Genomic DNA, 21,105 nt, shown 5'->3' with positions numbered 1-21,105 from the left:
CCTGCCGCCCCCCCATTATCTACCCCCCCTTTTACTTACCTTTCAGCAGTCCTGCGATGAGTCTCCCTGCTCGGTCTCTGTGTAGGCGCTCAGCATTACAAGCCAGCACTGAGACCGAGCTAGAGGGCTCGCAAAGGAGAGAGAGAGAGGGGCGCCGAGCAGGTACTAACAACTTGGTAAGCCAAAGTGCCGCCCCTTCAAAAGTGCCGCCTGGAGCAGTTGCCCCACTCGGCTCCATTGTCGGGCCGGCCCTGCATGTAAGGGGTTAATTAACATTATTACATAGCTTCGATATATAATTCACCTGGATTTATCACTAAATAAACTCTATAAACTCACATTTTCATAATGGAAATGTCCAAGCACAGCTACTCATCTAGCACCAATGTATTGAGAAATATTTTAATATAAATCCTTTTCTAATGAAAAATAAACATGTCTTTTTTATGGATATACAATTTCCAAGAAAATAGGAGGGTCAAAGAAGGTGCTGGTGCACACAGGTTAAGGCCCAAAGGGGCTGGAGCCACTCAGTACCTCCTGTCATTCCCCTTTCCTTACGGAGTGGGCACTAATAATACCTAAGTATTTTATTATTTCTGTGTTCTGTTCCACTTTTTGCCCCCCTTCTGTTAAATATTATTTGGTAAAAAAAGTGCATTTTTCTCTCTATTAAAAATAGAGAGCTATGTGAGACTAGAGGAATTGGCTGTGCTAACCAGCTTACCTTAAGGTGAGTGCTCACTCAGATGTCTCGTATTTCACCTCACTTGTGTCATTACAGAACAAACATCTTCATAATTTTATCACAAGGGAGCTGACAACCTTAGATGCGCAGTTTTTTCCTTCTTGGCTCTGGTCAGAAAAAATGGCTTGACTTACCATTAAAATCAAGGGCTTTTGTCCACATTTATCCACATTTTACCACACATTTTTTTAAAACCCAAAATAAAAACACAAAGTCATGTTGTTTTTATTTATTCCTGCAACAAATCATGGCTGCAGATGATGCAGCTTTTCCTGTTTTAAAGATCAGTTTGGTCATGTATGAAGAAATCATCTCAACGAAGATTTCATGTAACTACTTTTTTTTTTTTTTAACCAAAATTACATTGTAACACACAAACACTGTCTTGTCTTTAAGGCACAGCACATCATTATGCACATTCTGATTGCCAAACCTATATAATAAGCAGCTTGATAGCCATTTCAGATCTCACCAGCCTCTTACAAACTTCCCCACACCTCCAGAATAATAAAACAGAAACATTACACCCACTTTCAAAATCAGCTGCTAATAAAGTCACAGTAAATTATTATTATTTTGTTGTCAATAATTTACAAAAAATTACAGGTCTAGACATGATTGTCATCATACAACTGGAGTGCATTCTAAATTCAGATTTTCCGGGTTAGGTAGGTTTATATCTGATTTACACCTCAGTGCTGAGAATAAGATCCCATATTGAGGAATGTTGAACACCCCCATCTTCGCTCAGAAAGCACGTGTCGGATTTTGCCAGAGTCCTGCACATGTTTTGTTAGAACTTCTTTGGTGCAAGATCTAGTGGTCTTCCATTGACCAGATGCCTTTTATGCAAGACCACAAATTATACTTGTGCAGCACTGAAGATTATATGTCTTTATTTTTGCCCCTCTTGCCACAGTCTGAATTGTTTTGTCATTCCCACTGGTTTGTTCAAGATATTTCTTCCTATTTTTAAGTCAATCCATGTGTGTAAAAAGCCAGAGGCATTCAATCACACATACAAATTCAGTGTGTAATTAAAATATATATATTTATATACATATAAAAAAGGTTGTCCAAGATGCAAATAGTTACAAATATTCTAGTTCCAGTGCTTGATGAAGAGCCAAAAGATCTGAATGGCTTGATATTCTCCAAAAAGGCATGTTATTCTGTGGTAGAAAAGAAGAAGAAAATGAGACATTGCAAATAAAAATATTAATTTCTTCATATGCTAACAATCGTCAGTAACACAATTTGTTGTAATATGTTCTATTCTTTCTAAGTTACTCTGCTTTAGATATGAAAACTATGTTGTATTGTATGCTTTACGTTTGATTGGTTAGCTGTTATAGTCTGAATAGTCAAATAAATAATAAATATATTGTGAATAAATGTAAAAATCTCTGTTTTTTTCCCTTGGTCTCCTGATATAGGCCAGATTTTAGTTGCCCAATAAATATTTTCTTTATATTACTTTAATTCCTTTGGATAATGTTGTGTAACTCAACGTTGCTAGTGCTTGCTTCTTTCCCTGGACTGGGCCTTTTAAATAAATAGTTTTCAAAACAATATAATAAAACAAAACTTTTTTACATCTACATGAATTTAACAAAATTATTCATTTTTATGAATTCGTCATAATACTGACTATACTAAATGTGTAGTGTGTAAAAAGGGAGAAAAAATATCTCTAAAAATATTACATACAATAATTGAAATTTTGTATTTGGTAATATCATTTTTAGTACTATGCACAATATAATAAAAACATCAAGCATCTTCTGAGGTACTTTTTGTCATTATGAAGCTTCAATTATGATACAAAAGTTAATTTTTCGTAACAATAAAATAGTATCATGTACACTGTGCCTTTCACCAAACCAGCTGCACCTTCTAGTTGTCTTAACCAGAAAAATATATGAAACCAATTTAGGTTTGTATAGCCAAGTGTTAACGTTTGAAATTTATAAGGTTCCATTTTTTATTATTTAACACTTGGGTGTATCAAGCACACTATCCTAAATTGGTTTAAAAGTAAAAAAATTTTTGCTACTCTAGAAACAACCTCAGGAGATTCTAAACGTATATTTCTAAAAACATTTGGGCTTACTTTTCAAGGAATCTCATCCCTAAGAAATGGTCTGTTGATTGCATTATTCTACAGTATTAGTTGCTATGGTTATAACATTACTTCTAAAAACAGATCCTTCTTTGCAAATTACTCAGATGTCCAGATGAACAGAATGGCTATTTTCAGAAACCAAGAACATTTTCAAGGAGTGATAAGCTTAAATTTAACTATATAATGTACACTTTTAAACCAATCTAATATGGCAGGAAAAATGTTTCTGATATAATGTTCTTTTTCAAAAATAAACTAGTAACTGGTACATTCTTCTATTGGGAATGCCATTGGGTAAACTCAGGGCCATACTGTGGAGACTGTGGTGCTTCCTGGGCGCAGTCATTTGCTGGTGGCCCAGTGTGGAGCTTTAAGACATGTACAATACAGCAGCATAGACCTCTATTCTGCTCTTGTGCTCTCTAAGCAGAGAAATGAAGAGAATCAGGTTATGATACTGTAACCTGGCACTCTATGCATCCCTGGTAGCTCACAGGGAAGTGGAGAAAGGAGATGCTACAAGCGTGATAGTGGGTGCAGTATGATTTGGACACTTGGCCTGGTCACGGCTGCCTTCCTTGGCTCCCCTACACTTACTCCATTTGGTAAATAGGTTCAACACGCATAATACACATCAGTGCTTTACCTTTTTTGCTGCCTGTTCTTCTTCCACACCATCCCCAATCACAACATACACTACTTTTCTTCCGAATCTTTGTATTATTCGTTCAAAGCAACTTTCTTTCCCTAGAACAAATATAAGCGCAGAGAGTATAATTACTCAATAAATTGAAAGATTCTCAATTTCGGTGGCACTAAGCACACCACCACCAACACATTTTTTCCATGCAAAACACTGTGTTAAAATGTACGTAGTATTTTAGGTCCTCAGGGCATTTCAATTTTTTTGACCAATAAGTAAACTGCTCATATATGAGATATTTAAGATAAGCTTTATGTCTCTGATATCTTCTGAACATACGATTTTTATTATATTTTATTTTAATTGTGTTGGCTAAATTCAAAGTTAGAAAGGGGTGTATCTACAAAACTTCAGAATGGCCATTAAACATAGAACAGAAAATAAAGATATTATTCATGTTGACAAAAGTACCACTAAGTTTAAACACTTACAGATGAAACTGTGTTATATGTGAAAAATGTTTCTGCTCACACAAACACATATAAAGTATAGAATGCCAGATTATGATTAATATACAAAGCTTGTCCAATAAGTTCTCATTTTAAAGCATGTTCTTTTTATCATCACAGATATATAACTCCTGTGATGTGATAAATATTATACACATCATTTTTAATTTGCCAACAATACTCGTAACACTTACCTATTTTCGTTGCACTGTAAATATTCTCAATTGGAAAGACTCCTCCTAAGCTATATAGCAGGACTTTTGAAAGTGCTGGGATGAGCTGGGTCGTAGTTACCAACACATTCACACTATTACTTCTGCAAAAAGTTCAACAGCATTAAATCGAACATGTTTTGAGATCAAATTACTATTTCTGAAAATAAAAAAGGGTTTTTAGAGTTTGAAAATCATGCTACCTTGTGTTGCTTATTAATTTGGGGGAGTATTTAATGGCTAGTGTTATGTTCCTGTCATAATTCCTTTGACAGTTCTTAAAAATATATTTTAATGCCCAGTGTGCTCTTCAAACCACATCTATATATTTACTGCATCAATACATGAGTATATTTACTCATGTATTTACTGTAACCAATACATGAGTATACCTCAAACACCTTCATAACCATTTTAGCAGCGAAATGAATGTATAATCCAGAATAGGTTCACTGCCTATTACTGTGAGTCATGACTACACTTATATCTAATTTACATTAGTCTGGCAAAAATAAATGAGAGAAAAAAACAAGTCTTATGTGACATCATAACTATGCATTTAGTGATGAAATATAAGCACGCATTTAGACTTACCTTGTGCTAATGAGTGATAGTGATTTAAGTGCATTTGAGAGCCAGGAGTCTGTCAGGACTTCAAGGTCTGCACGCAATTGAAGCCAGGCTTCTCTCTTAGCTGGGCCAAAAAGTCCTTCAGCACAACCAGACAGGAAATCATGGATTAAATGCTGGTTTTATAGAAACATGAAATGTTTTCTTCTACAATTTTTCCCAATATTTTAAAAAAAATCTATACGCAAGCACCTAATTATTCAATCGCTCAATAAGGGAAATCTGAGTCATCATACCAAATGCCTTTGTTTATTAAAAAATGGACAGAAATATGCTATGTGAGCAGAAAGAAACTGCAGAACCTATGGCAACTGTTATTTATATAAATACCGCTTTCACAAAAAAACATCTCATAAATACAGTTATCTTAAAGCAATCCTACAATTAACAAAATGTAATAGTGATTTTGTAGGCTTGCATAGTTTATTTATTCCTGGTTTGAAAATTGACCTCATGTTCTATTATATGTTATACTGGTGAGTCACAAATTCATGCAGTAAAATTTAAAAATGTGTCAAAATATCAAATACTGAAAAGGTCAAGGGAAACCATCGTCTTTTATTTGTCAGCCGACACAATGAATAGGGTTTTTTGGCTTAACCCCTTAAGGACAATGGGCGGTCCCTAAACCCATTGAAATCAATGCATTTTGAGCCCGCACATGTACGGGCTTTGTCATTAAGGGGTTAAAATAGGCTATTTTACTTATTACTTATGAGAACCTGAGATATGTGGCAAAATAAGGCAATTTTATGTCCTGAAACTGCTACCTTCTCTCTTCCCAAAAAAAGGGAACAGTCGCTTAAAAAAGGAGAAAAATAGAATAATTGAAAGTAAAAATATTTTAAATTCTAAGATTCAAGTTTATGTGACTATAGTGGTCCAAAAATATGACTAAAGACTCTTCTCTTGGACGTCTAAATTCCTTTCATTTTCTTTATCCCATGTGATGCACTTAAGTTGGGTTTCAAACACACAGACACATACATATATACAGTATATATATATATATATATATATATATATATATATATATATTATTTTAAAATGTGAACACATTACATGGGGTCAATATGCTGTAAAACGTAGGCTGTTTTCACTTTACAATTTAAAATTAAATATGTTTAAAGTTCTCATGTTTCATTTGAATCAACACTATGAAAAATAATTATGATGGCACTATGTTGCAAATGGTCTGCATTTATTTGTCGCAAATTAAAATCACCGCATTCAGTGACAGGTACTTTCTGCATTCATCTTATTTGCTTTAAAAATGTTTTTGAAAAGTAGATTATATAGAATACCTCCAACATTGTTCTTGTAAGTATTGTAAAGTTCTTTTACTCGTCTGTAACGAAATGCCAGCTTCCGCATCCAGTCCACACCACCCCGGACACCAGTGGGTAAACAGAGAGTGGTGCTGCTAGCCGCTGCACGAAAGCCATCAGTTGCAAAACTGTAAGAACTTCAGAAGACAAAATTATTAATCTACTTTAATAGTTTACATTTTTTCTAAGTAATGTTACAATGAAAAAAGCCATATCCGAAAAAATAATTTTAAAAGAGTAGTTGAATCAAATTTGTGGAAAAATACATTTGCATATTTTAGACTTTTTTAAGTTTTAACCAAAAACTAAAGCCTGTAAGGACTAATTTATAAATGTTTTAAAGCATATCTCACATATTGTTAGTACTGATATATAATATTTATTATGTTTTGTAAGGCAACAAAAAATAATTTTGTAAATTAGATGGTAATGGTTCTTATCATCCATCAGGTATGTTGTATATCAGTATTTCTTCCATTTATCACTGAGGTAGGTTATTTCTTTAAAACAATTTTATCTACAACTTATAACATACATATATTCTGAAAAAAAGTTACTAATAATCTTGATACACAACACAAAGAAAAACAATGAAGAAACAGTCAGACCAAACTTTTATATGTAGTTATTTAAATATTAAGCATTACAACCTAGTGATCTGGATTAGCTAGGTAAGAACACTAACAGCATTCGGTTGTGCCCCTGGCAGAAATTGTGACATGTTGCCATTTATTTTGAAAATATGACTGATTATTTTATTTGAGGCTAGTGATCATATGAAAATGCCAATCAATACTGTTCAATCACTTATTAGGAAATGGAAAATTTTGGGATCTCTTAATACCAAGCCAAGATCAGGCAGACCAAGAAAGATTTCAACCACAACTGCCAGAAGAATTGTTTGGAATACAAAGAAAAAGCCACCAGGAATGAGTCATGAGACTAAAATAGAGCTTTATGGTCACAACCATAATCGCTATGTTTGGAGAGGGGTCAACAAGGCCTATAGCGAAAATAATTTTCATCCCCACTGTGAAGCATGGTGGTGGCTCACTCATGTTCTGGGGGTGTGTGAGCTCTAAAGGCACACGGGTTCTTATGGAAATTGATGGTACGATGAATGCAGCATGTTATTAGAAAATACTGGCAATTTGCATTCTTCCACACGAAAGCTGCGCATGGGACGACAATGACCCTAAGCAAAAGGCCAAGTTGACCCTCCAGTGGTTACAGCAGAAAAAGGTGAAGCTTCTGAAGTGACCATCACAGTCTCCTGACCTTAATATCATCGAGCGACTCTGGGCATTTTGCCATGAAGAATGGCAGCTGTACCACCTGCAAGAATTTGGGGCCTCATAGACAACTATTACAAGGACTGCTCGCTGTCATTGATGCTAAAAGAGACAGTACACAGTATTAAGAATTAAGGGTATGCATAATGGGTCAATATGGGTCATTTCATTTTTTTCTCTGTTGCCATGTTTTGTTTTATGATTGTGCCATTCTGTTATAACCTACAGTTGAATATGAATCCCATAAGAAATAAAAGAAACGTGTTTTGCCTCCTTACTCATGTTTTCTTTAAAAACGGTACGTATATTACCAATTCTCCAAGGGTATGTATATTCCCTATTACCTTAGGTCCTGTCCATTGTCATCTGAGGAAACATCATCTACGTGGACTTGATCACATTCCTAAAGACAAACAGAATACAGAAAGTTAAATTAGGTGGGTGATTAGTGCCATTAACATTCAATTTTCTTCTTCTTAATAATGGTAATCATTCCTGTTTCCAGGGTTCGCTAGCTATAGTTTGCCCATTTTGCTCACTAGTGGCAGTGATCCCTCATTTTATGAATTCAGCGACCTTCAAATTATAATCAGTAAACCTTCCTACGTAGTATCTGCATTTTTGAGGCATAGTAGTGAAACAAAAAAAACTACCTACTGTTTTCTGCTTTTTATGTTATCTTTTATTCCCTGTCAGTGTTAAAAGCAATTCACCCCTATGGCCCGTGAAAATATTTTAGGTCCCTGTGTTTTCACTTATTGTTGTGGTCTTTCCTTTTATTTCATTTTTATACAACATCTGTAGTCATAAAATGAATCGAGCTTCATGCTAATGACTGTTTTTTTTAATTTCTGTGCACTGTGTGATTAATGAGCCCCTGACTAAGACATGTTGGAGCTGCTTTTAAACATTTTGTGGCTAAGTGACAGAGAAGAGTGAAATTGTTTTTAAACATTTTGGTAGGTAATAAACAAGCAGGGTATTTTTACATTATATAAATGTATACATTTTTTATTGTATTATGTTCTTTAGATTTTACTATTTTTTTTTACTTATTTGCTGTTTTTTTTTGGCACAGCTAGGAATAAGCATCAACTTATAAGTCGTTGTTTGATTTTTATGAACGACACCAAGAGATGGCACTGTGGCTCAGCTTTTGGAACTCAACTTTTTCAAACTGAAAAATTAAAAGCATAAAACACAGTGGACATTAATTCTTATTGAAAGCTGTCATTTATAAAAACATCATCTAATCTTCTACAAATAATTTTTAATAATTCAAATAATTATTGAATTCCTCTAGAACAGGCACGCACAATGTTTATTATAGCATGGGTGTATACAACCAAAGCTGTTTCATATCCTGCTCAATAAAGTTGCCTTACTGTTCATTAACTGGTCATCAGCATTAATATCGAGAGACCTTTAATTTGTAGTGACTGATAAGACGATTTTCAGCAGCTGTCCTTCTCATTAACACTGACACCTGCGTCATTATTTTAATCCCATGGACAGATCATTCAGACCACTTTTCTGAACTATTTCATGGTCCTAACATATCTAGAAAATGTCAACTGCGTCCAAGCCTGCTATGTTTTAAATTGTGTGTGTGTGTAAAGAGGGTCAGGTTTCCCACTAGGCAACATGGACTCCTAATTATAAACATGTATTACGCAGCCTGATGCCATGCCCCGTAGCTTGTTCATTTGTCAATATTTTGTTTGTACATTTCTCAAAGAAGTGATTTCTTGATCTACAACAAGAGAGATACTCAACAGAGCTTCAATTAATTGAAATGCCAGTCAGCATTATGCATGAATGCGTACCAGTTCTGATTTAATGATACAGGAACTCTTTTAAAGTGAGAAAAGTCCTGATATTATATAGGGTTGACACGTACGCCAATACACATGGCAAGCACATTGAGGGGAATGGGGAAAACTGCAATAGTGGCAAAATTCTGTCCTGGTCAACTAGGATAGGATATACGTTATGTTATACATTTGCAATTAGCAGCATTCTTGCTCATAAAAGGCAATGATGTAAAACTTCAGAATTATACATTTGAGTCTAAGAACCAAGCCGGGGAACCACCCGGAAGACTGGGAAGTAGTAGTGTAACAGAAGCTGTTTCGGCTTTGACCTGCTCAAGAATGTGTCGCCGGTGACAACCTATCATCCCAAATCCCAATTTTGTAATCCTGCTGTTAGGGTCATATTCATCAGAATGACAGTTTCAAATCACCAACTTAACTATACAGTAAGAAGGGCTAATTCCCACAAGATGGGCTGAATAGGTGAAGTGGATTTCAAGAAATCTTACTTTTTGAAGATTCTAGTATTCTAGGACAATTTTAATTTACTAAGTGTACATTCAGTATCTGTTAATCATTCTCATTTTAATCTTACTAGATTTAAACATATTGACTTAGCCTTTGTTTAAGTGTACATGAAGTATGTCTTTTAGGTAATCATTCTCATTTTAATCTTATTAGATTTAAACATATTGACTTAGCCTTTGTTTAAATTTTACTTTTCTATGACCTTACATTCATAGCAACATAGCATGATTAAAAACATACAGCACTAAACTAAACTACTCCAAGCACTTACAAACTGATGTTCACAATTACACATCAGAAAAAATCCGATTACTATTTTAGCCTAGTTCAGTCCAGATCTGGCACTTATCTGAGTTGATATTTGCATACAAGGTGTCATAAGTTACATATTGAGAAAATACTACAGTTAAATATAGAGGGGATGAGATAGAAACATTTAAATACATAAAAGGGATTTAAAAAGTACAGGGAGAAAGTTTACTTCAAATATGGACAGACGACAGGCCAGAATCCAGAAGTAGAGAGTAAAAAGCTTGGATCAGACTCCCAGCTGTGGTAGATGTTAATATAGAAAGGTATAAAGAATATCCATGGTATAGGCATATGGCTATCCTGAGATGAGAGACAAGGACTGCTTAAAGTTTCAGTGTATACATTAAGAAAAAAAATGGACAGACAAGAAAGGGTTACTCTCTGCTGTCAAATTCTGTGTTTCTGCATTCTAATTTCAAGCGAGATTATGGACAAGATACTATTTTAGTTAAAGCACTTCTGGATAAACTTGCATTAAGTTCTTGAAAAATCTGTGAACAAATTCACTTAGGTTTGTTTGGTAAACACACAAGTTCTATATCCCCGTTCATCAACTGAGAGGACTTCAGCTGTTCAAAAGTGCCATTACCGACCAAATATAGTAACATGCACAGCAACGATCCTGGCTTACCTCCAAATCATTAAAAAATAAGTGTGCATCGGCGAGGTTGAAAATCATTTCTTCCATCCGCAGTCCAAGAGTCACAGCTGTTGGAGAATCCTTTAAAACATGAACAATTATAGAGATTCCGTGAGTATTACAACTGAAATGAAAAAAGTCACAGTGAGAATTCTATCACTATCCATAATTTAGCAACGTTACTGGGAAGTGGGCTGGTACGCCTAGCATCCTTTTTGCCCGTATCATGTCCTAGACAGTCCACCTTTACCATGGTTAGATAGGCACCGACATAGGTTTAAATAATGAACTACAAAATTCAGAGGTCCCAAGTCTCTCGGAAATGTGGTTGTTTCTCCCATGTCTCCCCATTTCCTTTTCCGCAGTTTTGCTTCTTAGTTGCCTCATTTTGTTCTTCTGTCTTCTTCCTTGCCCGCTTTTTCTTTTCAACCCCATTAACCAGGTAAGCCTCCACAAACACACCCTCTACCCTGAAGGGGTGACAGGCTGCCCCCCCATGGGGCACGCCGGGGATCTACCTTTTGGGGGAAGTACTTCAAGAGTCCAGAATATTGCTTACTACATGAATCTGTCTGCATAATTGTGTGCAGAGGCTCCACTCTCGAGGAAGTGAGAGGCATGATTAACAGGGCTGATTCCGTGAAGAAGCGGACAAAGAAAAAAGACTGGAAAACGGTCAAACGAATTGGCAAGAGAAGTGGAGCTGCAAAAAAGGAAACAGGGACATGGAGGCAGTCAGAGGAGAAGGTAGGGAGATATTGAGACAGTGTGAGAGAGAAAGCGCGTGAAAGCGTGAGAGAGTGAGTGAAAGTGTGAGGGTCCCGTCTTGTTTTCATTTGTACGAAATAACAAAATTAGCACATTTTGTTACAATAAAATTTTTTACGAATCTGAATCTAATTTGGAGTGAAAAATACCACATGCTTTTCTAACAATTTGAAACGAAGCGAATAATCTTCTGTGAATTAACCAACTAATTTAAAAAATACACATAATCAAGGAAAGCAAAACACGCACATTGTAACCACATGGTAACATACTTCGTATTCGTGTTATAAACATTACACATATGTAACATTTTGACACAACTGTGTCCCTTCAGCGATTTTTGACGGCATACAATTTATGAAGTACCCAGACCCCCTACCAATCTCCATGAAACCTATTTTCCAAACTTGGGACCTCTGAAAATGTACTATTTGGGAAAGGGAATGGAATACCTGTAGGCTACTCAATGAATAAGTAGGACTATATTAACCAAAAACTCCTTAAACATTATACATACACTGAAAGGAGTGTATGTGAATCAAGACAAATACATTTTGGCCAGCTGTGAGAAACATAACAAAATAAAAATAAATTAATAAAATTAGTAAATTACATGCTCTACAGTTCGAATGAACGCTTTCATATCTATAAATTGGTATACACAATGGAGGTAATTATTGTAATCCTTAGAAAGGTAAAGAATACAATGTGCACTTTTTTCCTTCAAAACAAGGGACTGATAAACACTGCACATTTATGCCAGAGTTGGGTGAGTCCTCTATGTCAGAATGTAACTTCTCTGATCCCAAGTCCCTATTACAAGTGAAATCCTAAAACACCGATAAGTTTACAGATGCCAGCAAGAGATCAATGTCACAGTGTGGTAAAAATACTGTTAATAAGGGAATAGGAATGTTGCATATAAACTTAACAGATGATGACAGACACATGCGCAGTATCATCAACAACATTTTATTGAACCCAATTCCCTACTGAGAAAGGATTTGTACTCCATCTTATGTTACAGAAATGGATTGTGATTATGCCTACAGGACTACAAAAAAGACAAGGTAATATCAGAGTAAGTGTAAATACGCCATAGCTGGGGTATTATCTGGAACCAGTTTTTAATCCATTTCAGAAGGCCGGAGTAAAGAACATCACTTCCAATTCACACTGTCCTATTGGGCCGCTCCTGCATGGCACCCAGGGTAAGGATCATTTTCCATCAAGATTGGTTTTCATTCTAGCATTCCCACGGCAGGATTTATATGAATGAATCTGTAAATACTGACTCAATTTGTTATGTTATATACTACTTGTTATGTCCTGTCTACCCATTGTACAGCGCTACAGAATATGATGGTGCTGTATAAAACAATAAGTAATAATGATAATAACATGATGTTAGTAAGATAAGTCATGTTTTGTTTGAACTTGTTGAATATTTTACTGTGGCAAGGAGCTAAAATATGTGCTTGGGAATTTACTGATCTGTGACATATTGCATATTTCCTGCTGAATGACACAATAATTCTATAATGTGTTGCCAACTATTTTAAAGTGTTTTTATATACAAGCTATAATTTATTACTGTTTTTTTCTTTAAGTAAAATTATGCCAGAAGTGTGTAGGTTTACATATTTTGGGGTCAATTAACACTGATAAGTAGCAAGCTGTTTCATATATACAACTGTATGCCAAGGACGTACCCCAACTTGGGATATCCAAATACCCATTCAAAAAATAAAGATGTATGTCCCTCTAAGATTTGAAAGTAATCTTTATGGTTTCAGTATGGAAATATGTTTATATACAGGTTCTGGAAATTAATCTCAAAACATTACGAAGCTGGAACAAAACAAGTGGGGCCTCCACTCTAGGAGGAAATTTGGTAGGCTAGCCACTCTTGGGGTGGTTTACCAATGTTCATAGTCTTCTCTATTTGTGGATACTGGCTCTCGCTGTGGTTCACTGGATTCCCAGAGCTTTTATAAATGGCTTGGTAATCTTTTCTAGCGTGATAGATGTCAATGACTTTGTTTCCCATTTGTTCTCGAATTTCATGTGGCATCATGTGGGACTTTTTGAAACCTTTTAGCCTACTTAACTTTGCAGGACAAGTTCTATTTAATTGATGTTGAGATTTAAACGGGCTGGCAATATTCATGCCTGGGTGTGTCTAGTGAAACTGAACACATTTATCAATTAAATTAATTAAATTAAATGGTATTAAATTTAGCATTATATTAAATTAGTTGATTTATATCTTAGTGGGCAATTACTTTTTCACATAGGGCCAGGCAAGGTTGGATAGCTTTTTTCCTTCAATACATGAAATCATCATGTAAAAAAGCAAATATAGAAGAAATCAGGAAGGAGACAAATAATTTTTGAAGGCGCTGTATATTTTGGATAAGATAAGATAATGTAAGTAAGAAGAACAGATTCAACCTTTTTATATTATACTTATTATACTATTAAAAACCAAATGTACAAATCAGTATACTGCACTCTGCCTTACTCACAATATTGTACCATGTAAATTGAAGTGTTTTGGCATCTTTGTGCCTGTTCCTTGTTGTACTGAAAAGATGTTTCTCAATTTGTGATGTATGACATTATGTGAAGAACAGAAAAATAATAGAAACTCAAAATTTGTCTTCTCAGGGTAACCTCTGCATTAAGGTTTCAATGCTGTGTGTTAATTACAATGTTATTATAATGTGTGGCTGACAGTTCTAAAATTCGAATATAAAACGCTGTTTGGAATTTAGTGAATTGTTTAATGTTTCTTTCAGGATAACATTAACTAGATGTCAATGTTTACCAGTGAATAAAACTAAATCTGTCAACTGGTGTTCATCTGCAGAAACCATCAAGAGCATTAGGTCGCAATAGGTCACATACCAGCAAGTACTGCAAAAAATAGACACAAGGAAGCGTTATGGTGCCATCACAGCCAACATATCAGCCTTTACATTTAAATTAATACATTTTACATCACATTTATACTCACATTATGATGGATTTATATTTTAAGACACAACAGATGGAAACATCATTAGGGCAAGTATCCACAGCAGCCATGCTTTCCCGTAAAGAACAAAGAGATCTGTGCAATAATTGTGTTTGCAAAGACCCATATGGTATTAGTGGCTTTTATACTAGACATTTATATTTTGTACCCAGCATTATAAGAAACTGTAAGTTCATCAGCCCGTCTTGGTTCCTAATTTTATATTATTTATTTATACCCCCAGCAAGCCTTTTAAGGTTAAATGGCCACGACAATCGCAATACATCATGTACTGATATCTACAGTTAGTAGATCAGCCTTCTGTGGCTTTAAGTAGGAAGATGATGGAAGATCATTGGAAGATTTGGAAGATGTAGCTTTAAATTTGAGACCTCTGAGGTCTCGAAAGGTTAGGTGACCTTATATCTTCAATACCTATATAAATCTAACATTTCTCAAGTTTGCAACTGTCTTTCCGGAGTCCAAACACAGTATTTCTGTCACGTACCTGGCTGCCGGTTCCTCCGGGTCCTCGGATCTGCAGCCGCAACAGAGAAGGGGGAGACCTCCCACCTTGCCGCAGCAGCCTCAACCGCCGCGGAGGAGAGGGAGACCCCCCGCCTCGGGTCGGCAGCTGCAACCACAGCGGAAGAGAGGGAGACCTCCCGCCTCAGCACAGCAGTCTCAGCCGCCGCGGAGAAGGGGGGGACCCCCCACCTCCGCGAGACAGCTTCCGCAGCCGCGAGGACGGGGAAGACCCCGCAACTCCACACGGCAGCCGCCACCTACCGGAGCCAGGTCCGGACCTGCCGCGTGCACGCGTTCCTCTGCAGCCGGTACTACCGCTCCTTTTAGAATTTTAAATTCTCGCCAATCCCAAGATGGCCGCGGACCGGAAGTGACGTAACAGCACTTTGGATTTTTGGCGGGAGAACGTTAATTGGTGCCTAGACTTCCTCTGTCTATTTAAGAGCCTCAGAAACCTTCCAGCCTTGCCTTCTGATGGTCGTACCTATCTTGTATAGTGTCTATTCCTCAGTAAGCGTTCCTGTGTGATTTCCCGTTACCGACTCCGCTTGTTATTGTTTCTGTTTCCCTGGCGTTTGACTCTGGCTTCCTCCATGACAATTCTGACTTCTGGCTTCCTGACCTCGGCTTATCCAACAACGATTCTGACCTCTGGCTTTCTGACCTCGGCTTGCTCCTCGGCTATTCTGTACTGGACTCTTGTGATCTGTCTATTGGACTTGCACATGCTGTTCTACCTGATTACAGGTTCTACCATACGCTGTGCGTGACAATTTCCCTATAAATAATTTGTCAGAAATACAGCAATGTGTGTTTTCCACTATAAACTTTCAGGAGTAGGGACCGTATCAATATTTTTTTTCTACTTGTATCTATTTTATTATATAGATTGCAACATGACTATTCTTTTCTATGTAATATTTACATATATGGAATTTGTTAAAATGTTGTATTGATTTTTTTTTTATTTACAACTGACTTTTGTGGAGAGAGCTTATCCCCTGCTTACAATTACATGATGTATGTGCGCCATACCTAAGCATACAGTAAATTCTATGTAAGAGATGCAAGCAAAGCAAGATTGGAGGAATCCTCTTTTTGTTTTTTAACCCAAAACTCCCTTTTCAGGCTTGCATACATTTCTTTGGAGGATTCTAGGCTCACATTGTCCTGATTATCAATTTATTTGTTCCCATTTTAAATTAGTCTACTTCATCAAGAATTGGGCTGTGCTGGTGTTACAAAGGGTGTGCATTGATCTCACTCAAATACGTGATACAGCTCTGCAAATCTTTAAACATTTTTGTATTAGCTTTACCTGCGCTATTTGAATACATTCCAATTTGAAATTATGACTTCAGATTCAGACTATTTAAAAAAATGCTTGTTTTGCCCCTTCCTAACACAAGATACAACTATAGCTTTTGTTCAGAAATGCGTCATCTCATATCTTGACTGCTGCAACTCAGTCTTAGCTGGACTTTTTCATATGCATTTGCCCCCTTCTTGTCAAGTTTATTTTCCTTGCACATCATTCTTCTAACATCTCTACGCTCTGCCAATCAATTCACTGACGGCTTCTAAAAATATTTAATTTAAATTAAAAAAAAATGGAAAGTTGTTTTATTAAATTAACATTTAACAGGATACAGCAATTCGCAGCAAGTCTGAATCATAGCTCTCCAACTGCTGGACCTTAAGGCTCTGGGAGCATAGATGTTAGACTTGAACATGTCATACCACAGATGAAAGGTTAAGTGCAAAGTGTCGGGCTGTATCGGCTAACTCTGTCAATACTAAGTGGTGTATTATCTTTCATAGCAAATAAGGTAAATGCTGATACATAAATATTAACTAACATTAATATAGTTCATAGTTAATGTATTTACTAAAATCCAAGTTTAAGTATAAAGTTAATACATCGTCTCACTCGATAACCGCTAAGAAAAATGTACTTTAAAATTGGCGACCTGTTCAACAGACACCTGTATAATGCAACAACAGCTGTACTACATTGTATCATCAGCTACATTCATTTACAAGGTTAGCACTAGACACTATTTACCATATATTTAATTATTTCAAATTATAAATAAACTTATCATAACCAGTTTTGAAATATCAGAATTAAATCTGGTGTCATGTATTGAGCTGCGAGACACGGAAGCAGAGAATGCAGGGAGACATTCAGAGAGCATGAGAAAGAGAGTGAATGAAAACGAGAGTGAGCGTGTGAGAGACAGTAAATGTGGGCGTCGGACAACACATTTCGTTTCAGAATTTAAAATGCCCCTGATTTTCGTCTGAAATGACTATGCAAGAAACGGAATTGAATGAGCCAAAAATTTGTCTGAAAACTTTTTGGCCCATTTGCCCAAGTCTACTACTTATACGAATGAAAATTAAAAGAGTATGGTAAAACTCCAACCATCAGAGTATCAGAAGCAGCCAATAAATTTGTCTACTTATGTCATTCTAACAAGATTTAAGAAAATACATTGTGGGCAATATTACCCTTCTCTAATTCCCTCATAGAAAATTATATCCAATATTATCCTTTTTTTATATTTTTCCTACAATGTCTGATTAAACGTATTCTCTCCAAACCCGTAACATTTAATATCTCAGGGAAATAAGTCTGATGCATTAAAATAATGAAAATACATTTCTCTCCACAATCACTCCCAATATTGTCAAACTAACTCAGCTACAAATTTGCCATTTTGCAATTACACAGAAGAATATGAAGGATGTTTCTGTTTTATTTTGATTAAACATATGTATTACTATAAACACTAGGGGTCAGAACTCGAAGTCTCCTCAGTCACTCCCACTCTCTCACACACTTTGAATGTCTCCGTACCTCCTCTGCTGACCACTTCTGCTTCAGTTTCGCAGGCCAGCTTCCGTGCCCTGAGGCGAACTTCCACCAAAAAGGTGGAGCCTCCAGTGATGTCCTTTCCACACATAGGAGGGTCTGGGAAGAGGACGTCACCAGATGCTATGCCATTTTGCCCTAAGATAATTATGTGTGAACTTCCACCAAAATGTCCGAGCTTCTGGTGACGCCATCTCCCCCTGATTGGAGCTTCGCGGGAGAGGACGTCACCGGAAGCTCTGTCATTTTGCTGTAAGATAACCTTGTGTGAATTTACGGCAAAATGGTGGAGCTTCTAGTGATGTTCTCTCCGCCAACTGGAGTATCACAGCAGAGGACGTTACCTGAAGCTCAACCTTTTTGGCGGAAGTTGGTCACAGAGTTGCAGATGAAGAAAGAAGAGAGGTAAGTGAAGATAGAAAATAGGAGAAAGGAGAACAAGAAAATGCGTGGCACAGAAGCAAAGCTGTGAGATATGGAAGAGGAAGTGGTCGGCAGAGACGATAGGAAGACATTCAGTGAGCATGAGCGAAAGTGAATGAAAACAAGAGTGAGTGAGAGTTAGCGAGAGTAAATGTGGGTGTCTGACAACACATTTTGTTTCCGAATTTAAAATGCCCTTGATTTTTGTCTTAAATGAATGCGCAAGAAACGGAATTCATGGTCTGAAAACAAATGTGCCAAAAACAAACTGAAAAATTTGTCTGAAATCTTTTTGGCCCATTTGCACGTCTAGTACTTGTGAATGAATGGAAATTAAAATTAATATGATAAAACCCCAACCATCAGAGAATAAGAAGCAGCCAATGCATTGGTCTACTTGTGGTATAAAATTACAGAGAACAAACAAAACTGTAAGGCATGTTTCCACACACTGCTGGACAAACCACTACATTCTATGAAAGACTTCCCAAGCTTTCAGATACCTTCAAATACCTACTTTCTTATACACAATGAAAGATCGCAATTTGAATTAAAGGTCAGTGTTTTTCATAATAGCTAAATTTGAATCTTCAGCAAAATATATATTCATATTATATTATATAAAAATAAAATAGGCAATCATAGATGTGTTGGGGCTAAAGTATAAAAAAGACTTTGTTGTAAAGGTTGAAAACTAGTCGTGTCACAAAATTAACCCATGAAAGGCTTATGTTGCTTGGACTATGGGTTAAACACACAAAGGAAGACAACAGCAGCAGGTGTTTGTGCAGTGCAAGCCTCTCTAGAGCTCTGCTGGCCATCATTCCAGGAACATACCACATTTGCTATGCCAAAATCCACTGCTTCCAGGCATTCCTACATAGCAGAGATGTCACCGGATAAAGTATCATTTGGAGGGTTCATCAAACATTGAAACAGATTTACTACTAGGATAGTCATGTTCCTGAATGGCTTAAAGGACATTAATATTGAAATAAAACAGTTCGTGGCTTTAGTTTGGGTGCAAAATAAATCCAGAATGTGGGCATTCAGCACTGTGTCCAAGTATGTTAGCAGTAATAAAATGATCTAATCTATTTGTCACCAAAGAATACTAGAAACCATTTCATAACCATTAATGCATTAATACCTTATTATTTATTGATTTATTTAGCACATAGAACTACCCTGTTCTGGAGCCCTGTGTCTGTTAATGTATTGATAATATGTGATAATATGACATGGGGCAGATAAGGAGCAAACACCAATATTTATTTAATGAAGATAAACCAGTTTGACAAAACTTAAAAAAGGGACATATCACCTTTCCGATATATCCCTAATTGTCATTAAATCATTAAAAACTTTTAAGCACATGTGCTAGGAGGGAGAAAAAAAACATCCTTTATGACGACATGAACAGTCAAAATAACAATTCTAAGTTAAGTGTAGGCCTCTTAATAAGCATACTTTTGTCATTTCCTATGTCCATGGGTTGAAGATTCTCTTGCCTCATACAGCCCATAAACTCATTTGCTCTATGGCAACCAAAATAGAGACATACTGAGTTTTTGAATAGCACAATATATCAGTAATAATAATAATTAATAATAATAATAATGACATGAGTGGATGTAATCCCCTCCAACCCATAGCGTAAGGGGTGGATGAAGGGGATGGTTGAGAAGGGGTAGAAAAGTTGGGCTCTATACCACTTGAAGGAGAAAAGATGAACCCTCCTACCCTGAATACAGGATTGGGGAAGAGGGGACCATACAGCACCAATCTTGCGAGTGTCAAGTAGTTGATTTACGTTCCATTTACCTTAGATTTTATTAATAGTAAATCTCACCTTGCCATACTTTTGTGCAAATGATCCAGTGAGCAGTGAATGAAAGATGATGATTGTTTCATCCAAGTCCCAAACAAACACTCTCTAAGGGAGAGACAAAGCACATATAAACACATCAAAAGTCATCAAATCTGGGGTTTATTAACAAAGTTTAGCCTAGTTAAACATGGGAGCTTCCCAGAAGTGGAAGTACCCTGGTAATCTACCATTCTTCCGGTGTAGGTGTTACTCTCTGGGACCACAATAATGCTGAATGGTCTGTTCAAACTTGTATGTTCACAACCTGAGATGGGAACTTTCACTTGGAGTTATTTATTCCTAATTAGGCGATTAAGCAAATGCATCTCTTTGAGGGTAACTCTGCAGCACATCCCCCTGACAATCCAAATTATGAAAGAACACCCCGGTCCCAGTGGTATACCAATACTGACTTTAAAGTTATATAAGGAAGAGTCACCTAATTTAAAGCACACAAAGCAATACGTAATAAGATGATGAAAAAGAGGTAATCGGAGAATTCATTAATATAATAATGCACGGAAGATTCAGAAAAGCTTGGTTTCATGCACTCATTTTTGCTTTAGCTCTGTGCAGATGTATAGCATTTTCCATACTAAGCTTTGCAGTGATAACATGATCCACATCATTGAGCTCTGGAGGTCTCCTAGTGAAGTGCACATGTTCAATAGCATGAAAAGCCTGGCAAAGATCCAGTTCAGTGTCTGTAACTCAACAGCTGGTTATGTCCCCCCCACAAGATTTCGAAACAAATTTCCCTGTGAGTGAAGTTACATTTAACCTATTTTGACTACATTAGATCATTAATAAATCAAAATATCTAAATATTAAAATAATC

General features: G+C 36.3%; 1 protein-coding gene across 7 annotated transcripts in view; it reads right to left on the bottom strand.

The window, feature by feature from the left end:
- Positions 1-962: 962 nt before the first annotated feature.
- The window catches only part of EYA4 (EYA transcriptional coactivator and phosphatase 4), a 108,472-nt gene continuing 88,329 nt past the window's right edge, over positions 963-21,105 (bottom strand). For all 7 annotated transcript variants that reach the window (XM_053459301.1, XM_053459302.1, XM_053459303.1 and 4 more), the window contains 8 exons: positions 20,250-20,333; positions 10,773-10,862; positions 7,832-7,890; positions 6,172-6,332; positions 4,832-4,946; positions 4,220-4,341; positions 3,520-3,620; positions 963-1,920 (listed from right to left, as the gene is read on the bottom strand). In XM_053459301.1, coding sequence (XP_053315276.1) covers positions 1,840-1,920; positions 3,520-3,620; positions 4,220-4,341; positions 4,832-4,946; positions 6,172-6,332; positions 7,832-7,890; positions 10,773-10,862; positions 20,250-20,333 — 813 coding nt within the window. In that variant the 3' untranslated portion in view covers positions 963-1,839. The remainder of the gene's footprint in view (positions 1,921-3,519; positions 3,621-4,219; positions 4,342-4,831; positions 4,947-6,171; positions 6,333-7,831; positions 7,891-10,772; positions 10,863-20,249; positions 20,334-21,105) is intronic.

This window comes from Spea bombifrons, chromosome 3 (genome assembly GCF_027358695.1).
Source record: "Spea bombifrons isolate aSpeBom1 chromosome 3, aSpeBom1.2.pri, whole genome shotgun sequence".
In the NCBI taxonomy this organism is placed as follows: Eukaryota; Metazoa; Chordata; class Amphibia; order Anura; family Pelobatidae; genus Spea; species Spea bombifrons.
Note: the sequence above shows the minus strand (reverse complement) of the source record. Positions and strands in the feature narration are given on the sequence as shown.